A 25,902-nucleotide genomic window follows, 5' to 3' on the forward strand; every position below is an offset into this window, starting at 1 on the left:
AAAAAATAACTTTATTCTCTCTGCCAGCACTTTGCTTCAGTTTGGAGGTGAGGGCGGCACCAGTTCGGTTACCGCTCTGAGCATACAGAGTGGTTGCTGTAACCGTGCCATGCCATGCCCTGACCGACACTGGCTCTGTATTGAGAGCAGCTGTCAGTCAGGGGCGTGGTTCCAGGGCCGCTCTGTATTCTCAAAGCAATGACAGAACCAGCGCCGCCACTTACCCGAAGCTGCCATGGACAATCAAGTTCAGCATAATGACGCCATTAACTTGCAGATTAACTGCATATCAGCAGGTTAACAGCGTTACTTCTGGTGACAGGTTCCCTTTAACATAGCACTAATATGTACTAACAAAAATGCTCGCCACCTAGGCATAGAACGGGTTCAACAACTAGTCCTGGTATATGCTCCCTCAGCCTGGTAAAATGTTCCCCCCATCCTGGTATACAGGTGCTCCCCCAGCGTGGTATATGCTCGTGGTATATGACCATCCTGGTCCTTCATGCTATTATATGTTCCCCTATTCTGGTATATGCTCCCCCATCCTATTATATACTCCCCCATCCTGGTATATGTTCCCCCATCCTCTTACTATTATCTGCTCCTCCAGTCAGCCTGCACTGCTGCTGTTCCACAGAACCAAAAAAAAACAAAAACACTCCTGCTCATCTTTCCCCTGCTCCACTGCAATGCGTCTGTTAAATATTAAAACAAAATGGTGCCGAAATCAGCGCGATAGCATACCATGCTATACACCAACATTTTGTCGACACTGTGTGCAAATTTGTTTTCAATAAAATGGTGCTGGAGACTGCGCTATAAGCAGGCTCTGACTCCGATGCCACAGTCCTCTTCCAGCCTCGATGGAAATCGCAGTATGTCCTCATGGCGCCAGAGATCGCAGTATGGGGCTAGCTCCTATTCAAACCGCGATCTCTGATGTGATACCACACTACTCCTATAGCCCCATCCTCTTCTCGGTCTGGATGTGTATTTCTGACTCAGGCCACACTGCTCAGTGTTATAGATAGATATTTTTATATTTAGATTACAACACACAGTCAATGATTACAAAATATTTATGTCTATTAGTTAACGCTTTATTTTAGACACTGCACTAAACTGAATCTCCAACTCAAAAACATGGACAGTGATCTAAAAGTACTACGACATTTTTCTCTCCGAATGCTCTTATATGGTTGCCCCATTCTCAACACCATCAGCAAAAGAGAGGAATCTTTGCTTTACGTGTTTTTGAGTAATTGTTTTCTCTTCAATTTTCATTTTTACTAAAGGTGGCGGAGAGGACATAAAAAATTTATAACTGTCCATGGATATTCTACTCAGGAAGAGCATGCAGAAGGAAGAAATGAAGTACATAATCATAACAAGCTTTATACCAATAACTGCCAATAAGACAATTCCAGGGGCCATCACGGAGTCAGCATTTGAATATATCCTTGGAAAATTAATCTGTGAGCAGGACAATTGTTGAATATCATGAGTAGAAAATGGTGGACAGGAAGTGCAGTTATTAGCAGAATCACCTCTGCAAGTATAGCAGGAAGGGTGGCATTTGGCACAAATCTGAGTAGCTCTCGGATTCCTGGCCTCTTTTTCCATTTTCTCCAATGACTGTACAGCCTTAAAGTATTTTGGTGGGCAATACGACATGCAGTAGTTTCCAAATGCATAAAATGGTGGCTCACACTCTAGGGCAAAACAAAAACTAATGTTAATACTTGTGTCTTTTTATGTATACATATTAGTCCATGTTACAGAACCCCCCCAGCACCAAGAATGTTATGCAGTATATGTATGTATAATAGTTTCCATGTGAAATGCATCAGTCCACAGGCTGCGCCCCTGGACAAGATATTCTCTTTCTGACCTCCCCCACCTTTGTAATTCCCACAGTAAATATCAGCAGGCTCCGACCCCCTGCGGCTATTGTAATGTATGTCTGGCCGGCTGTTTTCCTATTGGCCTGCCCTGTGTATCTGTGTTATATATTTTGTTTGCTGTGAATAAAGGGTGTTTTAAGACTGGAAATACGTGGAGAAGCAGTCAGCTTTTATATGCTCTCATGTAATCAAGAAATTCTTGCCAGCGTCCTTCATTCAGAATCTAGCAAAAGCAGAATGGACCTCCTGAAACACGGGGGGTGCTGAAAGATGTACTCCAGCACAGTAGACCCCGTTACAGTCCAATAACCAAATTTAAAAGCATATTGAATAGTAACGACCACAAAAAGGCCCCCAAATTATTAGACAGGCCACATAATGTTTTGTTTTGAAACAAATATTTTTATTTATATCAAAAGGTTAAAAACCTTAGTTCAAATACACAGACAATTATATAAATGCCTCCAATCCAATACAAATCGCGTGTGGATACACTGGTAACAATATAGTATAACCCTGTGGCAACTGTAAAGCTTCTATTACCATGATATCTTTAGGCAATATCCCTGGCACATGTCAGCCACTTAGATTCATTTCCACATTCAATAATAGGTGGGAGAACATTCGGGAGATTCTACAGAGACATTGGTCAGTACTAAGAACGGAACCCACCCTAAATAAAATTCTGCCTGACTGTCCCCTTCTTACAGCTAGAAGGGGCAGGAGCCTTAAAGATCAGTTGGTAAGAAGCCACTATGCTCCTGCCCCCCCTAGAATTTTTGGATCAGGACTACAGAGGTGGGGTTGTTTCCCATGTGGCTCCTGTAAGGCATGCAGGAACATCATTCGAGCTACCACCTTCTCGGCAGCGGGAGGGGGTAAGGACTACCGGATCACAAGTTACATATCATGTAGCACGGCCTATGTAGTATATTATGCTACTTGTGCGTGTAACTTGATTTATATTGGCCTCACGTCTCGTGAGCTCCGTGTCCGGGTCCGGGTCCGAGAACATGTCAAGAATATTAAAACCACCTTTCCATAAAAATATTTATAGAAAAAAGAGGCTATCACTGATAGTTAAAAAGTACAATATTTATTGAAAAAAGATAAAAATGACATACAACAGAAAAATTCTATAGCTAAAATAAGCTGGGAGCAACACGTGGTCGGGACAACAAGATCCACAAATCCCATACAGATATGGATGTGGTTACAATATTGTGAACAATAATGTAATAGGTAAATATGGATGTGGCAACAATATAATGAACAATAATGTAAACAGTATATATGGCGTAGCAGGACAAAAATAACTAGGCATCAAATACAGAACATAAAAAAGGGGGGAGAGATATAAAGTACCAGCTCTAACTGAGGAAAGTACCATACCATAACATATATCCCCAGAGAGCATATATATACCTCCCACCACTACTATAGACAGATGAAAAAATCTCAAAACATGCCTAATACTAGGGATCTACCATACATGGAAACTATCAATGGCTGCCTCAATATTCCTAACAGGTGATCTATAAACTGCACAATATAATGGCTAGAAATGCTAATGACAGCGATGCATGATGAACAAAAGTCCTAACTGCTAAAAGGGTAGACGAGCATGCACTCCTAATATAACTAATGCGTAAACGTCCCTATCCTGGGAACTTAGTAAAGTGCATGCCACCACCTCCCATAGACCATAAACACTGAATGTATAGAAAATGAACACTTTCGCCCCCTTGTTGAGGAAGCCAGTCAGGCGAAACGGCGCTGTCGGGGTCGCTGTGGAACACTCTTGGTCGGGACAATTAGATCTCATGTAAGTTCATTTTCTATACATTCAGTGTTTATGGTCTATGGGAGGTGGTGGCATGCACTTTACTAAGTTCCCCTAATAGGGACGTTTACGCATTAGTTATATTAGGAGTGCATGCTCGTCTACCCTTTTAGCAGTTAGGACTTTTGTTCATCATGCATCGCTGTCATTAGCATTTCTAGCCATTATATTGTGCAGTTTATAGATCACCTGTTAGGAATATTGAGGCAGCCATTGATAGTTTCCATGTATGGTAGATCCCTAGTATTAGGCATGTTTTGAGATTTTTTCATCTGTCTATAGTAGTGGTGGGAGGTATATATATGCTCTCTGGGGATATATGTTATGGTATGGTACTTTCCTCAGTGGTACTTTATATCTCTCCCCCCTTTTTTATGTTCTGTATTTGATGCCTAGTTATTTTTGTCCTGCTACGCCATATATACTGTTTACATTATTGTTCATTATATTGTTGTCACATCCATATTTACCTATTACATTATTGTTCACAATATTGTAACCACATCCATATCTGTATGGGATTTGTGGATCTTGTTGTCCCGACCACGTGTTGCTCCCAGCTTATTTTAGCTATAGAATTTTTCTGTTGTATGTCATTTTTATCTTTTTTCAATAAATATTGTACTTTTTAACTATCAGTGATAGCCTCTTTTTTCTATAAATATTTTTATGGAAAGGTGGTTTTGATATGAAGCATTTGAGGTGTGTCTTACACTATTTATGGATTTATGAGATTATTATGTCAAGAATATTGTAGCGGCTAGGGACGCTGTTAATATCTCGGAACTTAAGACCATTCCGAGACATTTCAGATCACATCATGACTGTAACCCGGATACATTCAAGGTACGGGGAATTGATCGGGTCCACTCTGGCAGCAGAGGGGGTGACCTTAAACGTACCTTGGCACAAACAGAGTGCCGGTGGATCATGTCATTGGGGACTTTGGCTCCAAACGGCCTCAATGAAAAATTATCCTTTGTTCCATTCCTGTAGACGTACTTAGGCTTCAATATGTCTCCCTCCTTTGTTTCTCATATTTTATTTATTATTATTGTGTTTTTAATCATTGTTTTGTCTTTCTTTGGTTTTAGTCACTTTATGTCGTATATACACTCATCTTGCGGTGAAATTGCATGTTCATCTACCTAGAACAGACCGTTCTGCTGCTGGGACATTCTTTTGAACATAATCAAATGAAAGAAGTGCGGCACTGACTCTTTGAGTGATCCTAAAAATCATGGCAGGTCACATATATGAACATGTGGATACTACGAGGATATAGCATCTAACACCGTGGAAATCTTCCTGTGGTCTTTTGGGATCGAATATATGTATTTGTATATGTTCCGGATGCATCTTGTGCAGAATTGATCTGTATTTTGCTTTGTTGTTACATGTTACCTGCATCTTCATCTTGCCAGCACCGTTTCCCTGATCCAAAATGGCTGCCATAGTGGTGCGCATGCGCGATGGACTCCCAGCCAAGCCGCGCCCCCAATGGCATCTGTAAACAGCGATGCTCAGACTTATGATGTCACGGGAGTTTTTCTCCCTCTCTATGCATCACTGAGATGGCCGGAAGGAGAGTGGTGTTGGCGGGTAGCTCCGCCCACATGCGCCGTATCCCTCAGGTGCCAACTAGCAGCAGCTGTACTAATGATATAAAAAAAAAACTTTTATCAGTATCCACACGGCCCAACGAGGAAGCTCAAAACGTGAAACGCGCGTCGGGGCTACCTATAGGACACCCCAAACCGGAGACTGCACACATGGGTAAGCGCGACATATGACTTGTGGTTCAGCTACATTTGCACTTTATGGGCAGGTTGCAATATGGGTGGGTATTAGGAAGGACAGGGTAAATCTTTAAAGACTATTTAACCTAAGATTACTGTTTCCCTCCCCACCCCAGTATATACATATATACTCTTTTTTGCACCATTGTCAATGTGATATACTATATACCGTACACAGTCCTGTGACTGCACCCTTACATATATTTTTTATGTGAGCATCTCTATACTGGTGTCTTTTAGTCATTCACCTTATCCTCAATATTTGAGGTTTTGTATTTTTTTTGTCTTTGTACGTTGCTAATAAAATTTACATGTTTCAGATGAAATGGTTGATGTTATGCATTTTTGTTTTGTGGCATTATGCTCTTGGTGGTATATAGGTTTATATGTATGTGGGAGTTTTGCCCCCCCTCCCTGTTGGAGTGTAATGGACACTTCCAGTAGAAGGGAGTACGTTATTAACAATTGTATCCGCAGGGTCGGTGTTTGTTATAAAGTGATTTAGTGCATGTACTTGGCTAATCTATTCTATCTATATATATATACAAGAGGCATTGGGATTACTCGCTAATCCCGCCCCCTGCACAGCTCTGCCTCCCACCACATCACCACACACAATCCCACCCCCCACCACACATAATCCTGCCCCCCACCTCATCACCACGCACAATCCCGCCCCCCACCCCATCACCACACACAATCCCGCCCCCCACCCCATCACCACACACAATCCCGCCCCCCACCCCATCACCACACACAATCCCGTCCCCCACCCCATCACCACACACAATCCCGTCCCCCACCCCATCACCACACATAATCCCGTCCCCCACCCATCACCACACACAATCCCACCCCCCGGCCCCATCACCACCCACAATCCCTCTTCCCCGCCCCATCACCACCCACAATCCCGCCCCATCACCACCCACAATCCCGCCCCATCACCACTCATAATCCCTCCCCCTGCCCCATCACCACCCATAATCCCGCCCCCCGCCCCATCACCACTCATAATCCTGCCCCCCACCCCATCACAACTCATAATCCCGCCCCCCACCCCATCACCACTCATAATCCCGCCCCATCACCACCCATAATACCGCCCCATCACCACCCATAATACCGCCCCTCCACCCCATCACCACCCACAATTCCGCCCCCCAACACATCACCACGCATAATCCCACCCCACCACATTACCACAGATAATCGCGCACCCCACCATATTACGACACATAATCCCACCCCCCACCATATTACCACAAATATTTCCGTCCCCTACCACATTACCACACAATCCCGCCTCCCCACACATAACCACACAATCCCGCCCCCCACACATTACCACAGATAATCCCATCCTCCACCCCCACACAATCCTGCCCCCACCCATCACCAAGTATAATCCGGCCCCCCCAACACATCACCACACATAATCCTGCCCCCAACCCCATTACCACATATAATCCCGCCCCCCACCCCATCACCACACATAATCCCGTCCCCCACCCATCACCACACACAATCCCACCCCCCGGCCCCATCACCACCCACAATCCCTCTTCCCCGCCCCATCACCACCAACAATCCCGCCCCATCACCACCCACAATCCCGCCCCATCACCACTCATAATCCCTCCCCCTGCCCCATCACCACCCATAATCCCGCCCCCCGACCCATCACCACTCATAATCCTGCCCCCCACACCATCACAACTCATAATCCCGCCCCCCACCCCATCACCACTCATAATCCCGCCCCATCACCACCCATAATACCGCCCCATCACCACCCATAATACCGCCCCTCCACCCCATCACCACCCACAATTCCGCCCCCCAACACATCACCACGCATAATCCCACCCCACCACATTACCACAGATAATCGCGCACCCCACCATATTACGACACATAATCCCACCCCCCACCATATTACCACAAATATTTCCGTCCCCTACCACATTACCACACAATCCCGCCTCCCCACACATAACCACACAATCCCGCCCCCCACACATTACCACAGATAATCCCATCCTCCACCCCCACACAATCCTGCCCCCACCCATCACCAAGTATAATCCCGCCCCCCCAAAACATCACCACACATAATCCTGCCCCCAACCCCATTACCACATATAATCCCGCCCCCCACCACATTACCACACACAATCCCGTCCCCACACATTAAATTGTACCTGGTAGAAGGCAAGGAAAGATCTTTGAAAATGACGAAAATGACTATACATTTAAATGTGTTTACAGAGAAATTTTAACTTAATTTATGTTTCGTTATTAAATTTGTTTAGATGCTGGAATGAATAAAAAACGCACATCTTACTGAATCCAGTTTGTTTTTTATTTTACACTGTGAATAAAATGTATTAGTATTATTCAGATTTTTAACCCCTTCAAGACCCAGCCTATTTTGACCTTAAAGACCTTGCCGTTTTTTGCAATTCTGACCAGTGTCCCTTTATGAGGTAATAACTCAGGAACGCTTCAACGGATCCTAGCGGTTCTGAGATTGTTTTTTCGTGACATATTGGGCTTCATGTTAGTGGTAAATTTAGGTCAATAAATTCTGCATTTATTTGTGATAAACACGGAAATTTGGCGAAAATTTTGAAAATTTCGCAATTTTCACATTTTGAATTTTTATTCTGTTAAACCAGAGAGTTATGTGACACAAAATAGTTAATAAATAACATTTCCCACATGTTTACTTTACATCAGCACAATTTTGGAAACAAAATTTTTTTTTGTTAGGAAGTTATAAGGGTTAAAATTCGACCAGCGATTTGTCATTTTTACAACGAAATTTACAAAACCATTTTTTTTAGGGACCACCTCACATTTGAAGTCAGTTTGAGGGGTCTATTTGGCTGAAAATACCCAAAAGTGACACCATTCTAAAAACTGCACCCCTCAAGGTACTCAAAACCACATTCAAGAAGTTTATTAACCCTTCAGGTGCTTCACAGCAGCAGAAGCAACATGGAAGGAAAAAATGAACATTTAACTTTTTAGTCACAAAAATTATCTTTTAGCAACAATTTTTTTAATTTCCCAATGGTAAAAGGAGAAACTGAACCACGAAAGTTGTTGTCCAATTTGTCCTGAGTACGCTGATACCTCATATGTGGGGGTAAACCACTGTTTTGGCGCACGGCAGGGCTTGGAAGGGAAGGAGCGCCATTTGACTTTTTGAATGAAAAATTATTTCCATCGTTAGCGGACACCATGTCGCGTTTGGATAGCTCCTGTGTGCCTAAACATTGGAGCTCCCCCACAAGTGACCCCATTTTGGAAACTAGACCCCCCAAGGAACTAATTTAGATGCCTAGTGAGCACTTTAAACCCTCAGGTGCTTCACAAATTGATCTGTAAAAATGAAAAAGTAATTTTTTTTCACAAAAAAATTCTTTTCGCCTCAATTTTTTCATTTTCACATGGGCAGTAGGATAAAATGGATCATAAAATTTGTTGGGCAATTTCTCCCGAGTACGCCGATACCTCATATGTGGGGGTAAACCACTGTTTGGGCACTCGGCAGGGCTCGGAAGAGAAGGCGCGCCATTTGACTTTTTGAATGGAAAATTAGCTCCAATTGTTAGCGGACACCATGTCGCGTTTGGAGAGCCCCTGTGTGCCTAAACATTGGAGCTCCCGCACAAGTGACCCCATTTTGGAAACTAGACCCCCCAGGGAACTTATCTAGATGCATATTGAGCACTTTAAACCCCCAGGTGCTTCACAGAAGTTTATAACGCAGAGCCATGAAAATAAAAAATAATTTTTCTTTCCTCAAAAATGATTTTTTAGCCTGGAATTTCCTATTTTGCCAAGGATAATAGGAGAAATTGGACCCCAAATATTGTTGTCCAGTTTGTCCTGAGTACGCTGATACCCCATATGTGGGGGTAAACCACTGTTTGGGCGCACGGCAGGGCTCGGAAGGGATGGCACGCCATTTGGCTTTTTAAATGGAAAATTAGCTCCAATCATTAGCGGACACCATGTCACGTTTGGAGAGCCCCTGTGTGCCTAAACATTGGAGATCCCCCAGAAATGACACCATTTTAGAAACTAGACCCCCAAAGGAACTAATCTAGATGTGTGGTGAGGACTTTGAACCCCCAAGTGCTTCACAGAAGTTTATAACGCAGAGCCATGAAAATAAAAAAAAAAATTATTTTCTCAAAAATGATCTTTTAGCCTGCAATTTTTTATTTTCCCAAGGGTAACAGGAGAAATTTGACCCCAAAAGTTGTTGTCCAGTTTCTCCTGAGTACGCTGATACCCCATATGTGGGGGTAAATCACTGTTTGGGCACATGCCGGGGCTCGGAAGTGAAGTAGTGACGTTTTGAAATGCAGACTTTGATGGAATGCTCTGTGGGCGTCACGTTGCGTTTGCAAAGCCCCTGATGTGGCTTAACAGTAGAAACCCCCCACAAGTGACCCCATTTTGGAAACTAGACCCCCAAAGGAACTTATCTAGATGTGTGGTGAGCACTTTGAACCCCCAAGTGCTTCATAGAAGTTTATAATGCAGAGCCGTGAAAATAATAAATACGTTTTCTTTCCTCAAAAATAATTATTTAGCCCAGAATTTTTTAATTTTCCCAAGGGTAACAGGAGAAATTTGACCCCAATATTTGTTGTCCAGTTTCTCCTGAGTACGGTGATACCCCATATGTGGGGGTAAATCACTGTTTGGGCACATGCCGGGGCTCGGAAGTGAAGTAGTGACGTTTTGAAATGCAGACTTTGATGGAATGCTCTGTGGGCGTCACGTTGCGTTTGCAAAGCCCCTGATGTGGCTTAACAGTAGAAACCCCCCACAAGTGACCCCATTTTGGAAACTAGACCCCCAAAGGAACTTATCTAGATGTGTGGTGAGCACTTTGAACCCCCAAGTGCTTCATAGAAGTTTATAATGCAGAGCCGTGAAAATAATAAATACGTTTTCTTTCCTCAAAAATAATTATTTAGCCCAGAATTTTTTAATTTTCCCAAGGGTAACAGGAGAAATTTGACCCCAATATTTGTTGTCCAGTTTCTCCTGAGTACGGTGATACCCCATATGTGGGGGTAAACTACTGTTTGGGCACATGCCGGGGCTTGGAATTGAAGTAGTGACGTTTTGAAATGCAGACTTTGATGGAATGCTCTGCGGGCGTCACGTTGCGTTTGCAGAGCCCCTGATGTGCCTAAACAGTAGAAACCCCCCACAAGTGACCCCATTTTGGAAACTAGACCCTGAAAGGAACTTATCTAGATGTGTGGTGAGCACTTTGAACCCCCAAGTGCTTCACAGACGTTTACAACGCAGAGCCGTGAAAATAAAAAATCATTTTTCTTTCCTCAAAAATTATGTTTTAGCAAGCATTTTTTTAGATTCACAAGGGTAACAGGAGAAATTGGACCCCAGTAATTGTTGCGCAGTTTGTCCTGAGTATGCTGGTACCCCATATGTGGGGGTAAACCACTGTTTGGGCACACGTCAGGGCTCGGAAGTGAGGGAGCACCATTTGACTTTTTGAATACGAGATTGGCTGGAATCAATGGTGGCGCCATGTTGCGTTTGGAGACCCCTGATGTGCCTAAACAGTGGTAACCCCTCAATTCTAACTCCAACACTAACCCCAACACACCCCTAACCCTAATCCCAACTGTAGCCATAATCCTAATCACAACCCTAACCCCAACACACCCCTAACCACAACACTAACCCCAACACACCCCTAACCCTAACCACAACCCTAATTCCAACCCTAACCCTAAGGCTATGTGCCCACGTTGCGGATTCGTGTGAGATATTTCCGCACCATTTTTGAAAAATCTGCGGGTAAAAGGCACTGTGTTTTACCTGCGGATTTTCCGCGGATTTCCAGTGTTTTTTGTGCGGATTTCACCTGCGGATTCCTATTGAGGAACAGGTGTAAAACGCCGCGGAATCCGCACAAAGAATTGACATGCTGCGGAAAATACAACGCAGCGTTCCCGCGCGGTATTTTCCGCACCATGGGCACAGCGGATTTGGTTTTTCATATGTTTACATGGTACTGTAAACCTGATGGAACACTGCTGCGGATCCGCAGCCAAATCAGCACCGTGTGCACATAGCCTAATTCTAAAGATATGTGCACACGCTGCGGAAAACGCTGCGGATCCGCAGCAGTTTCCCATGAGTGTACAGTTCAATGTAAACCTATGGGAAACAAAAATCGCTGTACACATGCTGCGGAAAAACTGCACGGAAACGCAGCGGTTTACATTCCGCAGCATGTCACTTCTTTGTGCGGATTCCGCAGCGGTTTTACAACTGCTCCAATAGAAAATCGCAATTGTAAAACCGCAGTGAAATGCGCAGAAAAAAACGCGGTAAATCCGCCATAAATCCGCAGCGGTTTAGCACTGCGGATTTATCAAATCCGCAGCGGAAAAATCCGCAGAGGACCAGAATACGTGTGCACATTCCTAACCCTAACCCTAACCCTAGCCCTAACCCTACCCCTAACCCTACCCCTACCCCTACCCCTAACCCTACCCCTAACCCTACCCCTAGCCCTAACCCTACCCCTAACCCTAACCCTAACCCTAACCCTAACCCTATTCTAACATTAGTGGAAAAAAAAAAATTTCTTTATTTTTTTATTGTCCCTACCTATGGGGGTGACAAAGGGGGGGGGTCATTTATTATTTTTTTTATTTTGATCACTGAGATAGATTATATCTCAGTGATCAAAATGCACTTTGGAACGAATCTGCCGGCCGGCAGATTCGGCGGGCGCACTGCGCATGCGCCCGCCATTTTGGAAGATGGCGGCGCCCGGGAGAAGACGGACGGGACCACGGCTGGATCGGTAAGTATGATAGGGTGGGGGGGGACCACGGGGGGGGGGGATCGGAGCACGGGGGGGGGAATCGGAGCACGGGAGGGGTGGAACGGAGCGCGGGGGGCGTGGAACGGAGCACGGGGGGCTGGAATGGAGCACGGGGGTGGAACGGAGCACGGGGGGGGGGGTGGATCAGAGTGCAGGGGGGGTGATTGGAGCACGGGGGGGTGATTGGAGCACGGGGGGAGCGGACACGAGCACGGGGGGGAGCGGAGCACTGGACGGAGGGGAGCCGGAGCAGTGTACCGGCCAGATCGGGGGGGTGGGGGGGCGATCGGAGGGGTGGGGTGGGGGCACACTAGTATTTCCAGCCATGGCCGATGATATTTCAGCATCGGCCATGGCTGGATTGTAATATTTCACCCGTTATAATGGGTGAAATATTACAAATCGCTCTGATTGGCAGTTTCACTTTCAACAGCCAATCAGAGCGATCGTAGCCACGAGGGGGTGAAGCCACCCCCCCTGGGCTAAACTACCACTCCCCCTGTCCCTGCAGATCGGGTGAAATGGGAGTTAACCCTTTCACCCGGTCTGCAGGGACGCGATCTTTCCATGACGCCGCATAGGCGTCATGGGTCGGATTGGCACCGACTTTCATGACGCCTACGTGGCGTCAAAGGTCGGGAAGGGGTTAATGATTATTATTGTTATTAACTTCATTTTAAGTTAATTTACCACCTGCGTAAGCGCTATTGAATGCTGTCATTATTTACTTTAGTTTAATCACCAGCAGCGTTAATTAGATAGCAATGAGCGTGCCAAGCGTTAGCAGGCAGGAAACAGCTAGTACAATATATATATATATATAAGATATCAATGAATCTAATGCAGAATCATGTGCTAAATATAAGGTGATCCAGTGACAAACATTTATGATAGAAATAAATGAATATTAATAACCATATATGAAATATAAAAGTCAACAAAGAATATGATCTCCAATCACCAAAGTTCTTCTATTAATCGGGACTGAAGGCCATAATTCATCACTAATCCCATTCAATCTTCACTCACACACTCCAAAGAGGATGGTTGCGTCATGATCTTCTTTAAAGTAATTTCTTGAATATAGATATAATTCAACTTCGGAAAGAGTATATGGCACATGGAGACGACAAGAAGCTGGAGGTTAACGATGTCAGTTGAACCGAAAATAAGATATAAACAAAATATACAGGTTAAAATCAAAATTTATACAAAACCCCACCCTAAAACCCCTAAAACAGTATCGGACAAGTCGATGTATACCAGAACACGATTACAAGAAAGCCCCAAAGCCAAAACTCTCATTCAAACCTTGCGGAGCCATAGTGCCCAGTCTATATATCCAGCGACTTTCGATTTGGGTCAAAATTTTACCTATATCACCTCCACGTATCCCCATTGATACAGAATCTATACCCCTCACCACCAAGCCCACGGTACTACAGCCATGATGCTTCTTAAAATGTCTAGGTAGGGTTTTTACGGTAGTCTCATCTTCCGCTGTTTTTGCTTTTTCAATATCCCTGCAATGTTCTCTTACTCTCACCTTTAATTCACGAGTGGTAAGGCCGATGTAGATTTTGCCACACGGACAGGTGGCATAGTAAATGACTCCTCGAGTTGAACATGTTATAAACTTCCTAATATTATATTTTTTTGTACCATCAAAATTAACAAAGGTTTTCGCTTTAGTTGTATTGGAACAAGCTTTGCACAGGGCGCATGGAAAGAAGCCAACATTCGTGGCATCAGCAGATTTTTTCTTATGTGATCCAATTGGATTATAATAACTGTGTACAAGAGTATCAGACAGATTTTTGGATCTCCTTGCCATGATCAGTGTTTTTTTTGGTAAAATCCTTTTCAGGATGGGGTCAGTAAAAAGGATATTCCAATGTCTATTAATGACATCCCTGAATTGATGCCATTTGTTGTGATAAGTGGTAATCATTCTAACCTGTTCTAAATCTCTATTTTTACCTGGAGATCTTTTTGCCCCCCCCATATAACAAATCTTCTCGGGTGCTCTTCAATGCCCTCTGATATCCTTTTTTTAATATTCCTTTTACTATAATCCCTTTCCTGAAACCGATCGGCAAGGTCCCTCGGTTGAACCTCAAAACCCTCGGACCTAGTGCATATCCTCTTTGCTCTCAAAAACTGTCCCACAGGAATGCCTCTATTTGTGGCCAGTGGGTGAGATGATGTTGCATGTAAAAAAGAGTTAGTGGCAGTGGGTTTCCTGTAAAGGTTAGTATACAAGTCTCCCTTTGTATCAACACCAATGGCAAGATCTAAAAATTCAACCTCCCTTCCAAATTTGAAAGTAAGTCTAATATTAGAATCATTGTTGTTCAAATTGTTCATGAATAGACTCAAATCCTCAACAAAACCTTCCCATATGAACCAAATGTCATCTATTTATCTCATCCAGCCTGTCACCAGGCTGAACTGAGGTACAGGTTCACACATGAAGATCTCCCGTTCCCACGCCCCAAGAAATAAATTGGCATACGAGGGGCCACAATTGGCCCCCATCGCCATACCCTGTATTTGTAGATACGTACTGTTTTTAAAAATAAAGATGTTATGTGTCAATGCGTATTCCAATAGTTGTAACAACAGCTGGACCATATCTTTATCCATATTGCTGGAACTCAAGAACCACTGTACTGCCCGAAGCCCATCTTTGTGTCTAATAGAAGTGTAAAGCGCTTCTACATTGGCAGTTACCATCACTGCAGTCTCACTCAAATGGATATTATCAATTCTGCGTAAGGCAGCATTTGTGTCTCTTATATACGATGGTAACTCACTTACCAGGGGCTTCAAATAGTAGTCAATAATTCTGTTAACTACTTCACACAAACTTCCGTTGCCAGAAATTATTGGCCTTCCCTGGGGATCCAAGGGGTCCTTATGAATCTTGGGGATCAGGTATAAGGTTGGAAGTCGTGGATGCATTTCCTTAACTAATTCCCAAAATTTTGGGGGGATGATTCCATTGGCAAAGGCGACTTCTAAAATCCTAACTAATTCACTCTGAAATGAATGCATCGGGTTACTGATCAATTTTCGGTAGCAATTTTTATCATTAAGCAATTTCGTGGTTTGTTTTTCATACAACTCATTTGGCCAGATGACTATATTACCGCCCTTGTCAGAGGGCTTAAACACCACATCAGAAAGGTTAGCCAAAGTGTCAGTTGCCTCTCTCTCAGCCTTGCTACAATTAGAACCACCATATCCATTTTGACACAAGCTCTCAATCTCTGTGGTGATCAATCTGGTGAAAACATCAACTGTAGGACAAAGACAGAGGGAAATTTTTTAGATTTACCTAAAAGTGACACAAAAGTGGAGGTGTGGTTAAATACATTCCCATCTCCCTCCTCATTCATACGCCCCCGGAAGAAGAATCTATCGGAACGCGTGTAGGGGTTAGAGTAGATATTGTGTGGTGGTCGGATAAGCTTACTTGCGGTGGCTGAATGAGCTTATAATTGATATATGGACTGAGGCACTTTGGCATGGGTTTCTGATTAGGTTATTTAACCGGGATATTAACTGTGAATATTATCGTAGTATCTATGGGTTGTATTTTACAATTAGCCAAGTACATGCACTAAAGCACTTTGGCAGGGTTTCTTGTTAGGACATGTGCCAGGGATATTGCCTAAGGATGTCATGGTAATAGAAGCATTACAGTTGCCACAGGGTTATACTATATGGTTACTATATTGTTACCAGTGTATCCACACGCGATTTGTATTGGATTGGAGGCATTTATATAATTGTCTGTGTATTTGAACTAAGGTTTTTATACTTTTGATATAAATAAAAATATTTATTTTAAAACAAAGCATTATGTGGCCTGTCTAATAATTTGGGGGGGCTTTTTGTGGTCGTTACTATTCAATAGTCTTGGAAATTTGGTTATTGGACTAACATGTATACATATCTGATTTCTGTTTCTAAACAGACAGTCCGTAGTTTCGTAATGGATAATAAGGCCAGAGAATCAGCCTGGCGTAAGAAAGCAACAAACATGTTCAATGCAGGTACCTTCATGTCTAATGCTGATACATCTGCATCGAACAAGGACATTTTTAGACAATATAAAAATGCGATATATAAGAAAACCAGATTTTAGTGGACGAGAACTACATTGGAGAATTATGCTAGCCAAGAAATTGTACCTAGAGGGTTGCGTGTACAATTGTTTCTTACATTTGACTTAAAAGATGAAAAATGAATTAAGAGATGGTCTAATGCCGCTACATCTTATTCTCTTGAATTCCTTAAAATAATCATTGAAAGCAATATACAGGCTATGTCTGAAATGGAAACTGAATTGGAGAAACTTGAAGAGACCATGAAAAAGGAAATTAAAAAGGAACTTCTTGAGACGTGGTCTAATGACTTTAAAAATGATATGGAGAAGTGGGAAACTGAAATATGTCAGAGAAAAATTAAAAAATATCAAAGGGATGTAAAAGGTTACGAAGATAAAATCTATAGATGGCAATGGAAAAAAGTAATATCAATACAAATAGACAACGGAAATCATCATTTAGCTCTATGTCCTCTACATCTGAAACTAGCGTTTCTAGCAATAATTGGGGGTCAAATATGACGACAAGATTTGGAGCACGAAAAAATGATTATAAGAAACAGGCCTACATCTTCCCCAGAGCATCTAAACATAGAGAAGACAAATTTAACGTAATCAATCTCTCTGACCATCATCTTACAGAGATCCAACATATGGTCTTAACAAAGGGACTAACTTTTTCTCCTTCCCAATATTTAGATCCATTCATAGCGATCAAAGACCTTCATCTTTTTCCCAGAAAAATGATTTTAAAAAGGATACATTATAAATCAGAGCTGGATGACTTATTTCCATCTACTCAGGAGAAGGAAGCATTGGCTAGTCTTGATGCCCTTGCGGAGGAGAATAGCACCACATCGGTAAGCCAAAAATTCCCTGTGTCACTTTTAAGTAAATCTAAAAAAATTCCCTCTCTGTCTTTGTCCTTTGTGTTTGATGCTTTCACCAGATTGGTCACCACAGAGACTGAGAGCTTGTGTCAAAATGGTCATGGTGGTTCTAATTGTAGCAAGGCTGAGAGAGAGGCAATTGACACTTTGGCTAACTTTACTGATGTGGTGTTTAAGCCCTCTGACAAGGTCGGTAATATAGTCATCTGGCCAAATGAGTTGTATGAAAAACAATGAAATTGCTTAATGATAAAAAATTGCTACCGAAAATTGATCAGTAACCCGATGCATTCGTTTTAGAATGAATTGTAGAAGCGCTTTACACTTCTATTAGACACAAAGATGGACTCCGGGTGGTACAGTGGTTCTTGAGTTCCAGCAATATGGATAAAGATATGGTCCAGCTGTTGTAACAACTATTGGAAAATGCATTGACACATAACATCTTTATTTTTAAAAACAGTATGTATCTACAAATACAGGGTATGGTGATGGGGGCCAGTTGTGCCAGGAAGGTCCTGTTGAGGATTTGAGTCTACTCATGGACAATTTGAACAACAATGATTCCAATATTAGACTTACTTTCAAATTTGGAAGGGAGGTTGAATTTTTAGATCTTGCCATTAGTGTTGATACAAGGGGAGACTTGTATACTAACCTCTACAGGAAACCCACTGCCACTAACTCTTTTTTACATGCAACATCATCTCACCCACCAGCCACAATTAGAGGCATTCCTGTGGGACAGTTTTTGAGAGCAAAGAGGATATACAATAGGTCCGAGGATTTTGAGGTTCAACCGAGGGACCTTGCCGTTCGGTTTCAGGAAAGGGGTTATAGTAAAAGGAAATAAGAAAAGTATATCAGAGGGCATTGAAGAGCACCCGAGAAGATTTGTTATATGGCGGGCAAAAAGATCTCCAGGTGAAAATAGAGATTTGGAACAGGTTAGAATGATTACCACTTATCACAACAAATGGCATCAATTCAGGGATGTCATTAATAGACATTGGAATATCCTTTTTACTGACCCCATCCTGAAAAGGATTTTACAAAAAAAAAACACTGATCACGGCAAGGAGATCCAAAAATCTGTCTGATTGTCTGATACTCTTGCACACAGTTATTATGATCCAATTGGATCAAATAAGAAAAAATCTGCTGATGCCACGGATGTTGGCTTCTTTAATAATAATAATAATAATCTTTATTTATATAGCGCCAACATATTCCGTAGCGCTTTACAGTTTACAGTTCTTTCCATGCGCCCTGTGCAAGGCTTGTTCCAATACAACAAAAGTGAAAACCTTTGTTAATTTTGATGGTACAAAAAAATATAATATTAGGAAGTTTATAACATATTCAACTCGAGGAGTCATTTACCATGCTACCTGTCCGTGTGGCAAAATCTACATCGACCTTACCACTCGTGAATTAAAGGTGAGAGTAAGAGAACATTGTAGGGACATTGAAAAAGCAAAAACAGCAGAAGATGAGACTACGTTGAAAACCCTACCTAGACATTTTAAGAAGCATCATGGCTGTAGTACCGTGGGCTGGTGAGGGGTATAGATTCTGTATCAATGGGGATACGTGGAGGTGATATAGGTAAAATTTTGGCCCAAATCGAAAGTCGCTGGGCACTATGGCTCCGCAGGATTTGAATGAGAGTTTTGCCTTTGGGGCTTTTTTGTAATCATGTTCTGGTATACATCGATTTGTCCGATACTGTTTTAGGGGTTTTAGGGTGGGGTTTTATATAATTTTTGATTTTAACCTGTATATTTTGATTATATCTTATTTTCGGTTCATCTGACTTCATTAACCTCCAGGATCTTGTCGTCTCCATGTGCCATATACTTTTTCCAAAGCTGAATTATATCTATAATCAAAATGTACAATAACAAATTGTATTGTGGTACCGTGTGTTTTAGGGGTCGAGTTCCCGCCTCTGCACAGGGGGAATCTCGGGCCACCTCCACTGCGGTCTCCCATTCTTCTCCTGCCGCAGTGGAGCCTGCTCAGTGGAGATGTCGGTCCCAGCGTCTCGCTCAGTCTGACTCTGTGCAAAGGGTTACTGATGCTTTTCCAGCTTCTGCCATTGAAGCCAGTGTTGGGCAGCGGCGAGCAGACACTTTTGGGACTAAGTCCTGCTTTTCCCCTTCTGAGCATGCCCAGGGTAAGATCTGTCATTGGAGATCGAGGGTCACATGCTTAGATACTGCAGCAAGACCCATTGGTTCTCCAGGAAGGTCCTGAAGTTCCTCAGGCTCTGTGGCAGTCTCACATTGGTCCTCCTAGGAAGGTCCTGTACGTGCTGCAGCTATATAACGTCAGCATGGCCGCACGGCCATGCGCTAGTATAAAATCTAAGTTATGTGCTTTGCGCCAGTGTGGTTATGTGAAAATGTATTCAGGGACCTGGCTGAAATAAGCCCCTAGAATACCGGCACCTCCGGTGAGGAGATTGTATGAGTGTGTTCAGGGACCTGGCTGTAATAAGCCCCTGGAATACTGGCTTCTCCGGTGAGGAGATTGCGTGTTGCATAACCACTGACTGCTATCAGTTTGGCAGTAAGCTTGTGCTCCTGTGAGGCTAAAGGTACCATCACATTAAGCAACGCTGCAGCGATATAGACAACGATGCCGATCGCTGCAGCGTCGCTGTTTAGGTCGCTAGGAGACGTCAAACACTGTAACAGCTGAACGATGCAGGAGCGATCCAGTGACGTACTTATCGTTCTCGCTGGTTGTTCGCTCCATGAAAAACCATTGCAGGCATCGTTGCTTTTGCTGTCAAACATGACGAATCACGCCGACCTGACGACCAAATAAAGTTCCGGACTTTCAGCTACGACCAGCGATGTCACAGCAGGATCCTGATCGCTGCTGCATGTCAAACACAACGAGATCGCTATCCAGGATGCTGCAACGTAACGGATCGTTGTCGTTCTCGTTGGCAAGTTGCTTAATGTGACGGTACCTTTACAGGGTGCAGTGCTTTCCTTTCATGGCTACTCTGTGAGGTAACAGAGCTAGTCTATACCGCCAAACAGTGCTGCACGGTGGATCCCGGGCTGCGAACACACCATTTATAATAAACATCTCTATTTACTCAGTGCGTTCCGCTAGCCCTAACACCGTGTTGGCCAGAAAATCGATGTGAATGCTTTTCTTCCCAATGATAACAGAAGTATTCTAGGAGTGATACCTTTATTGGCTAACCAGAAAATAATATGTTTGCAAGCTTTCAGAGCACAGTGGCTCCTCCTTCAGGCAAGATTGCAAATAGATTAATAAGAAACAAGCACAACATTTTACTGTAGTATTCTTTAAATGTTTTGCTTGTTTCTTATTAATCTATTTGTAATTTTGCCTGAAGAAGGAGCCACTGTGCTCTGAAAGCTTGCAAACATATTATTTCCTGGTTAGCCAATAAAGGTATCACTCCTAGAATACTTCTGTCATCATTGGGCAGAAAAGTATTCACATCGATCTATATTCAAGAAATTACTTTAAAGAAGATCATGACGCAACCATCCTCTTTGGAGTGTGTGAATGAAGATTGAATGGGATTAGTGATGAATTTTGGCCTTCAGTCCGGATTAATAGAAAAACTTTGGTGATTGGAGATCATATTCTTTGTTGACTTTTATATTTGATTATTAATATTCATTTATTTCTATTATAAATGTTTGTCACTGGATCATCTTATATTTAGCAAATGATTCTGCATTAGATTCACTGATATCTTATGTATATATATTGTATAATTGTTCTGGTATTGTCTCCTCTTTTTAATATCAGTCCTGTATCAGACCTTTACACTGTTTTCAGGCTAGCATCACGCTTCTGTATTCACATACACTTTGATATGTTATGTAGTACACACACACAGTCCTGTATTACCTCTTTACACTGTTTTTTGGCTAGCATCACGCATCAGTTTTCACATATATTCTGATATGTTATGTAGCATACACACACTTTCAGAAGGTTTGATGGGCGCATGCGCCTTGGGACTGCGGCCAGACCCTCCTACCTGTGGCACTGGCTAAGCCCTTTGCGCCTACCTGCTGGATGCGGGTCGACGCGTGGGTTCGGTCGCCGCTGCTTGTGGGTGGATCTCTATGGCTGTTTGTTCCGGGTGCACATGCGCCGCTTTTCCGGTTGTTCCGTTTTGATTTAAATTATTATTATGTTTGGGTATTCATTTCTTATTTAGGTCAAATGCTGTTTATGTTTGCCTAAATTATTGAATATTTAAGTGGAACACAATGCGTTCCCCTATTGGCGTTATTGTGTGTTAATGTCATTTCCACAACTGCGCATTGAGTTAAGCACCTTTCATTATCTATGGCACTATGTATCAATGTCATTTCCGGTATTGCACATTGCTTTCAGTATGGATTTTAGTTTGATGGACATATGGTAATAATGGACACTGGGGTAGCGCTGATTGGTTGGAGGTGTGGTTAAATACACTCCCATCTCCCTCCTCATTCATACACCCCCGGAAGAAGAATCTATCGAAACGCGCGTAGGGGTTAGAGCAGATCTTGTGTGGTGGCACAGAGGTAACTATGACCGAATAAACTTACTTGCGGTGGCTGAATGAGCTTATAATTGATATATGCACTGAGGCACTTTGGCATGGGTTTCTGATCAGGTTATTTAACAGGGATATTAACTGTGAATATTATCGTAGTATCTACAGGAACGTCATTTGAGGTTTATTGGATATGAGCCCTATGGGTTGTATTTTACAATTAGCCAAGTACATGCACTAAAGCACTTTGGCAGGGTTTCTTGTTAGGACATGTGCCAGGGATATTGCCTAAGGCTACGTTCAGATTAGCGTTTCCCGACGCTGCGTCGGGCGACGCAGCGGCGACGCACGCGTCATGCGCCCCTATGTTTAACATGGGGGACGCATGCGTTTTTCTTGTTGCGTTTTCCGACATGTGCGTCGTTTTTGACGCTAGCGTTGGACGCAAGAAAATGCAACAAGTTGCATTTTTCTTGCGTCCGATTTTCGTCAAAAAACGACGCACGCGTCGCAAAACGCAGCGTTTTTGCGTGCGTTTGCACGCGTTTTTTCGTGCGTCGTGCGTTGCGTCGCCGACGCAGCGGCGCGCAACGCTAATCTGAACGTAGCCTAAGGATGTCATGGTAATAGAAGCATTACAGTTGCCACAGGGTTATACTATATTGTTACTATATTGTTACCAGTGTATTGACATGCGATTTGTATTGGATTGGAGGTATTTATATAATTGTCTGTGTATTTGAACTAAGGTTTTTATCCTTTTGATATACATAAAAATATTTGTTTTTTGAAACAAAGCATTATGTGGCCTGTCTAATAATATGGGGGGCCTTTTTGTGGTCGTTTCTGTCTTTTTATGTACCGTACTGTATTTTATGAAAAATGTAGGGAGTTCCACAGGGATGCTCTTTGTTTGCAAGAATAACATCTGGCTAATAGAAATGGTCTGAAGCTGGGGCCACCCTCTTTGAGATCCATATACTCTATCTTCATGAGAAATCTCTGTGGACTGTTGCTGTTTTCTTAAGACCATTTAAGAGATACATGTCAACAAGACCAAGTTTACAGCTTCACTGTGACACAGGTCCCAGAATTGTGATTCTATATCACAATTCACACAATGAAAGTCAATTGGTTATGGTGAGACGTACAAAGATGCAGATACTGCAACAAATAAGCATTGCAATTCAGTGGCCCCAAAGAAAAAGCTGCAAAATAGCCCTAGTTTAAATGTTTTGCATTACGTCACTATATAATCATAAAATATTTTTTCTGAAATAATTAAATAAAATCGGTTAAAAAAATACAAAAATTACTAAACAAAACTTATAACTTCAAAGTGCATCCACCTCTCGTGTCTCCCCTTTTCCTCATAGTTTGTATACCTCCTGGTATCTGTTTTGAACTGTGATTTCTGTTATGCTGTAATGTCTATTGTCTGTACAAGTCCCCTCTATAATTTGTAAAGCGCTGCGGAATATGTTGGCGCTATATAAATAAAAATTATTATTATTATAACTGTTTTATATACAGCCTCTGGTCCCGGATATTGAGATGCACCTTACAGTGCAATGGACAACAATAAATGTGTAACTTACCTTGACATACTCCATTGGAATCTCGGCTCAAACATTTTGTCATTACAAGACTTCGAATTTTTCTAGCCATCAAGTCTTCATTAGTCCCATACAGAATAAGCACAATACTGTACAGGAATCCTAGGGGACATAAAAGCTAATGCTTACTTGGCGACAATGTGCAACTTGTAATCAGAAAAATTTATAAACATTAAAAATATATTTTTTTCTTTCCGGTCACTAAAAGAATTGTGCAAAGGTATGTGTCGGACAAAAAAATCTAAATGCCCTGCCACTAGTTTTCTTAGCTTCAACAATGAAGGTGGAGGAGACATTGGAGGTTCTATGTTTCATAAGCTCAGTCTTTTGAGCAGATAAATTAAGTAAGTGACCTTATCATACTTCAGGAATACTCCATGCCATAAAAAATATTTAAATCTCCATGACTCTGTAGTGAAAGGGTATTCTCACCACTCTCTTCTTCCCTTCTCTCTGTTGCAGTAGGAGACAAGAGCTAACAATCTAGCTGCCTCTATTTGAATTACACAGTTTAGCATATGGGAAATGAGAAAAGCTGTGATGTATAGATGGGAGACAAAGAGAAGTGACCATTAATTAAAATGTACTCTGAGCTGACAGTCTCCTAGACTTAGACAATAGACTAAAGGTACCTTCACACTGAGCGACGCTGCAGCGATACCGACAACGATGTCGATAATACTCTATAGACTGGCCTACCGCCTCAATGCATTAACCTAACGATCCCTGTGTGGCCTATTTATAATATAAAAAAAAAAAAAAGGTTCCTCGCATCATGTTCTCATTCACTTTATGCAGTATTAGCCCTCTGTGTCTGTACTGCTACATACTTAGGCAGTTAACTGGTTCATGCAGCTTTACATGAACACCTGAGCCTTACACTATAGCTGGTCCGAATAACTAAAGCAATTGTTACCATCCACCTCTCGTGTCTCCCCTTTTCCCCATAGTTTGTAAGCTTGCGAGCAGGGCCCTCACTCCTCCTGGTATCTGTTTTGAACTGTATTTCTGTTATGCTGTAATGTCTATTGTCTGTACAAGTCCCCTCTATAATTTGTAAAGCGCTGCGGAATATGTTGGCGCTATATAAATAAAAATTATTATTATTATATTATTAGATGTCTATGAGAAGTGCATTATACTATATAGACTCCTATGGAGAGTGCATTATACTATATGGCGGTTTATGGGGAGTGCATTACTGTATGGAGGCCTAAGGTGAGTGTATTATACTGTATGGAGGTCTATGGGGAGTGCATTATACTGGTCAGAGTTCGAGGCAGGAGGAGCAGCCTTAATACAAGACAAGAATTGTGGTCGCTGTCCGACCGCAGTCTCTTATGCCCAGGAGCTGCCATAAGTGAGGTGTGTAATTGTCCTGCTCAGACTCTTATAACCCCCCAAATGAAAATGGTAGCACTCAGTGGCTAAAGTAATAATTAAGTAAAAACTGTTTAGCCTTGTACATTTTATTTTGTATTAAATCAACAATTTTAATACAAAATTAAAAATTGTGGCACCTTCTCTTTAATGACAAGAATGATCTCACTGGTCCTGGGTATTGAAATGAATAAAGGGTTAACTACCCTTGCAGAGGGTAGATAACCCTTTTCAAAGCATGAAAATGCAAAGTTTGTAGATTGGAACAGTGACATTCCTGTTTGTGTTTAATCAGTCTGGGAGAGCACTTCTCTGTAGTGATTGATCACAAATGGTCACTGCCCATCATGTCATTGGGCCTTATATAAAAGCTTTGATGCTTTGCACACTGTGTTCATGGAACAGTTCAGAGAGAGATGTTATAGGCAGGAGAGCATATTTTAGAGCAGGGATATAGTCAGGGTTTAATAATTTTGCCATTGCAGCACTTGTATGCTAGTCCTGCAGCATTAATAATAATAATAATTTTTATTTATATAGCGCCAACATATTCCGCAGCACTTTACCATTAAGCGGGGACATGTACAGACAAATTCAGTACAAGTTAAGACAATTTAAACAGTGACATTAGGAGTGAGGTCCCTGCTCGCAAGCTTACAATCTACAAGGAAATGGGGGGGACACAATAGGTGAAAAGTGCTTGTTATTTCAGATCTGGCAATTATAATAAATAGGGATTTTCATATAAAGCTGATTAATCCGGTCATCAGCCCGTGTGTTTAAGTGCAATAGTCAAGTATCAAGTGCAGTTATCGTGTGCATGGAGGGTGTGGAGACAGATGAATAGTAGGGTGTAGATTCAGAATAATATTTGGAAGGAGGGAACAGGGCAAAGTTAGTTTACTG

At 42.4% G+C, this 25,902-nt stretch overlaps 1 protein-coding gene across 1 annotated transcript in view; it reads right to left on the reverse strand.

Annotated features, from left to right (window-relative positions):
• Window positions 1-1,105: 1,105 nt before the first annotated feature.
• LOC138665493 (proprotein convertase subtilisin/kexin type 4-like) overlaps window positions 1,106-25,902 on the reverse strand; it is a 524,777-nt gene continuing 499,980 nt past the window's right edge. The window contains exons 14-15 of the mRNA XM_069753025.1: window positions 23,599-23,718; window positions 1,106-1,715 (exon numbers count right to left, since the gene is read on the reverse strand). Of these exons, the coding sequence (XP_069609126.1) occupies window positions 1,195-1,715; window positions 23,599-23,718 (641 nt within the window). The 3' untranslated portion in view covers window positions 1,106-1,194. The remainder of the gene's footprint in view (window positions 1,716-23,598; window positions 23,719-25,902) is intronic.

Source organism: Ranitomeya imitator, chromosome 2 (assembly GCF_032444005.1).
Source record: "Ranitomeya imitator isolate aRanImi1 chromosome 2, aRanImi1.pri, whole genome shotgun sequence".
In the NCBI taxonomy this organism is placed as follows: Eukaryota; Metazoa; Chordata; class Amphibia; order Anura; family Dendrobatidae; genus Ranitomeya; species Ranitomeya imitator.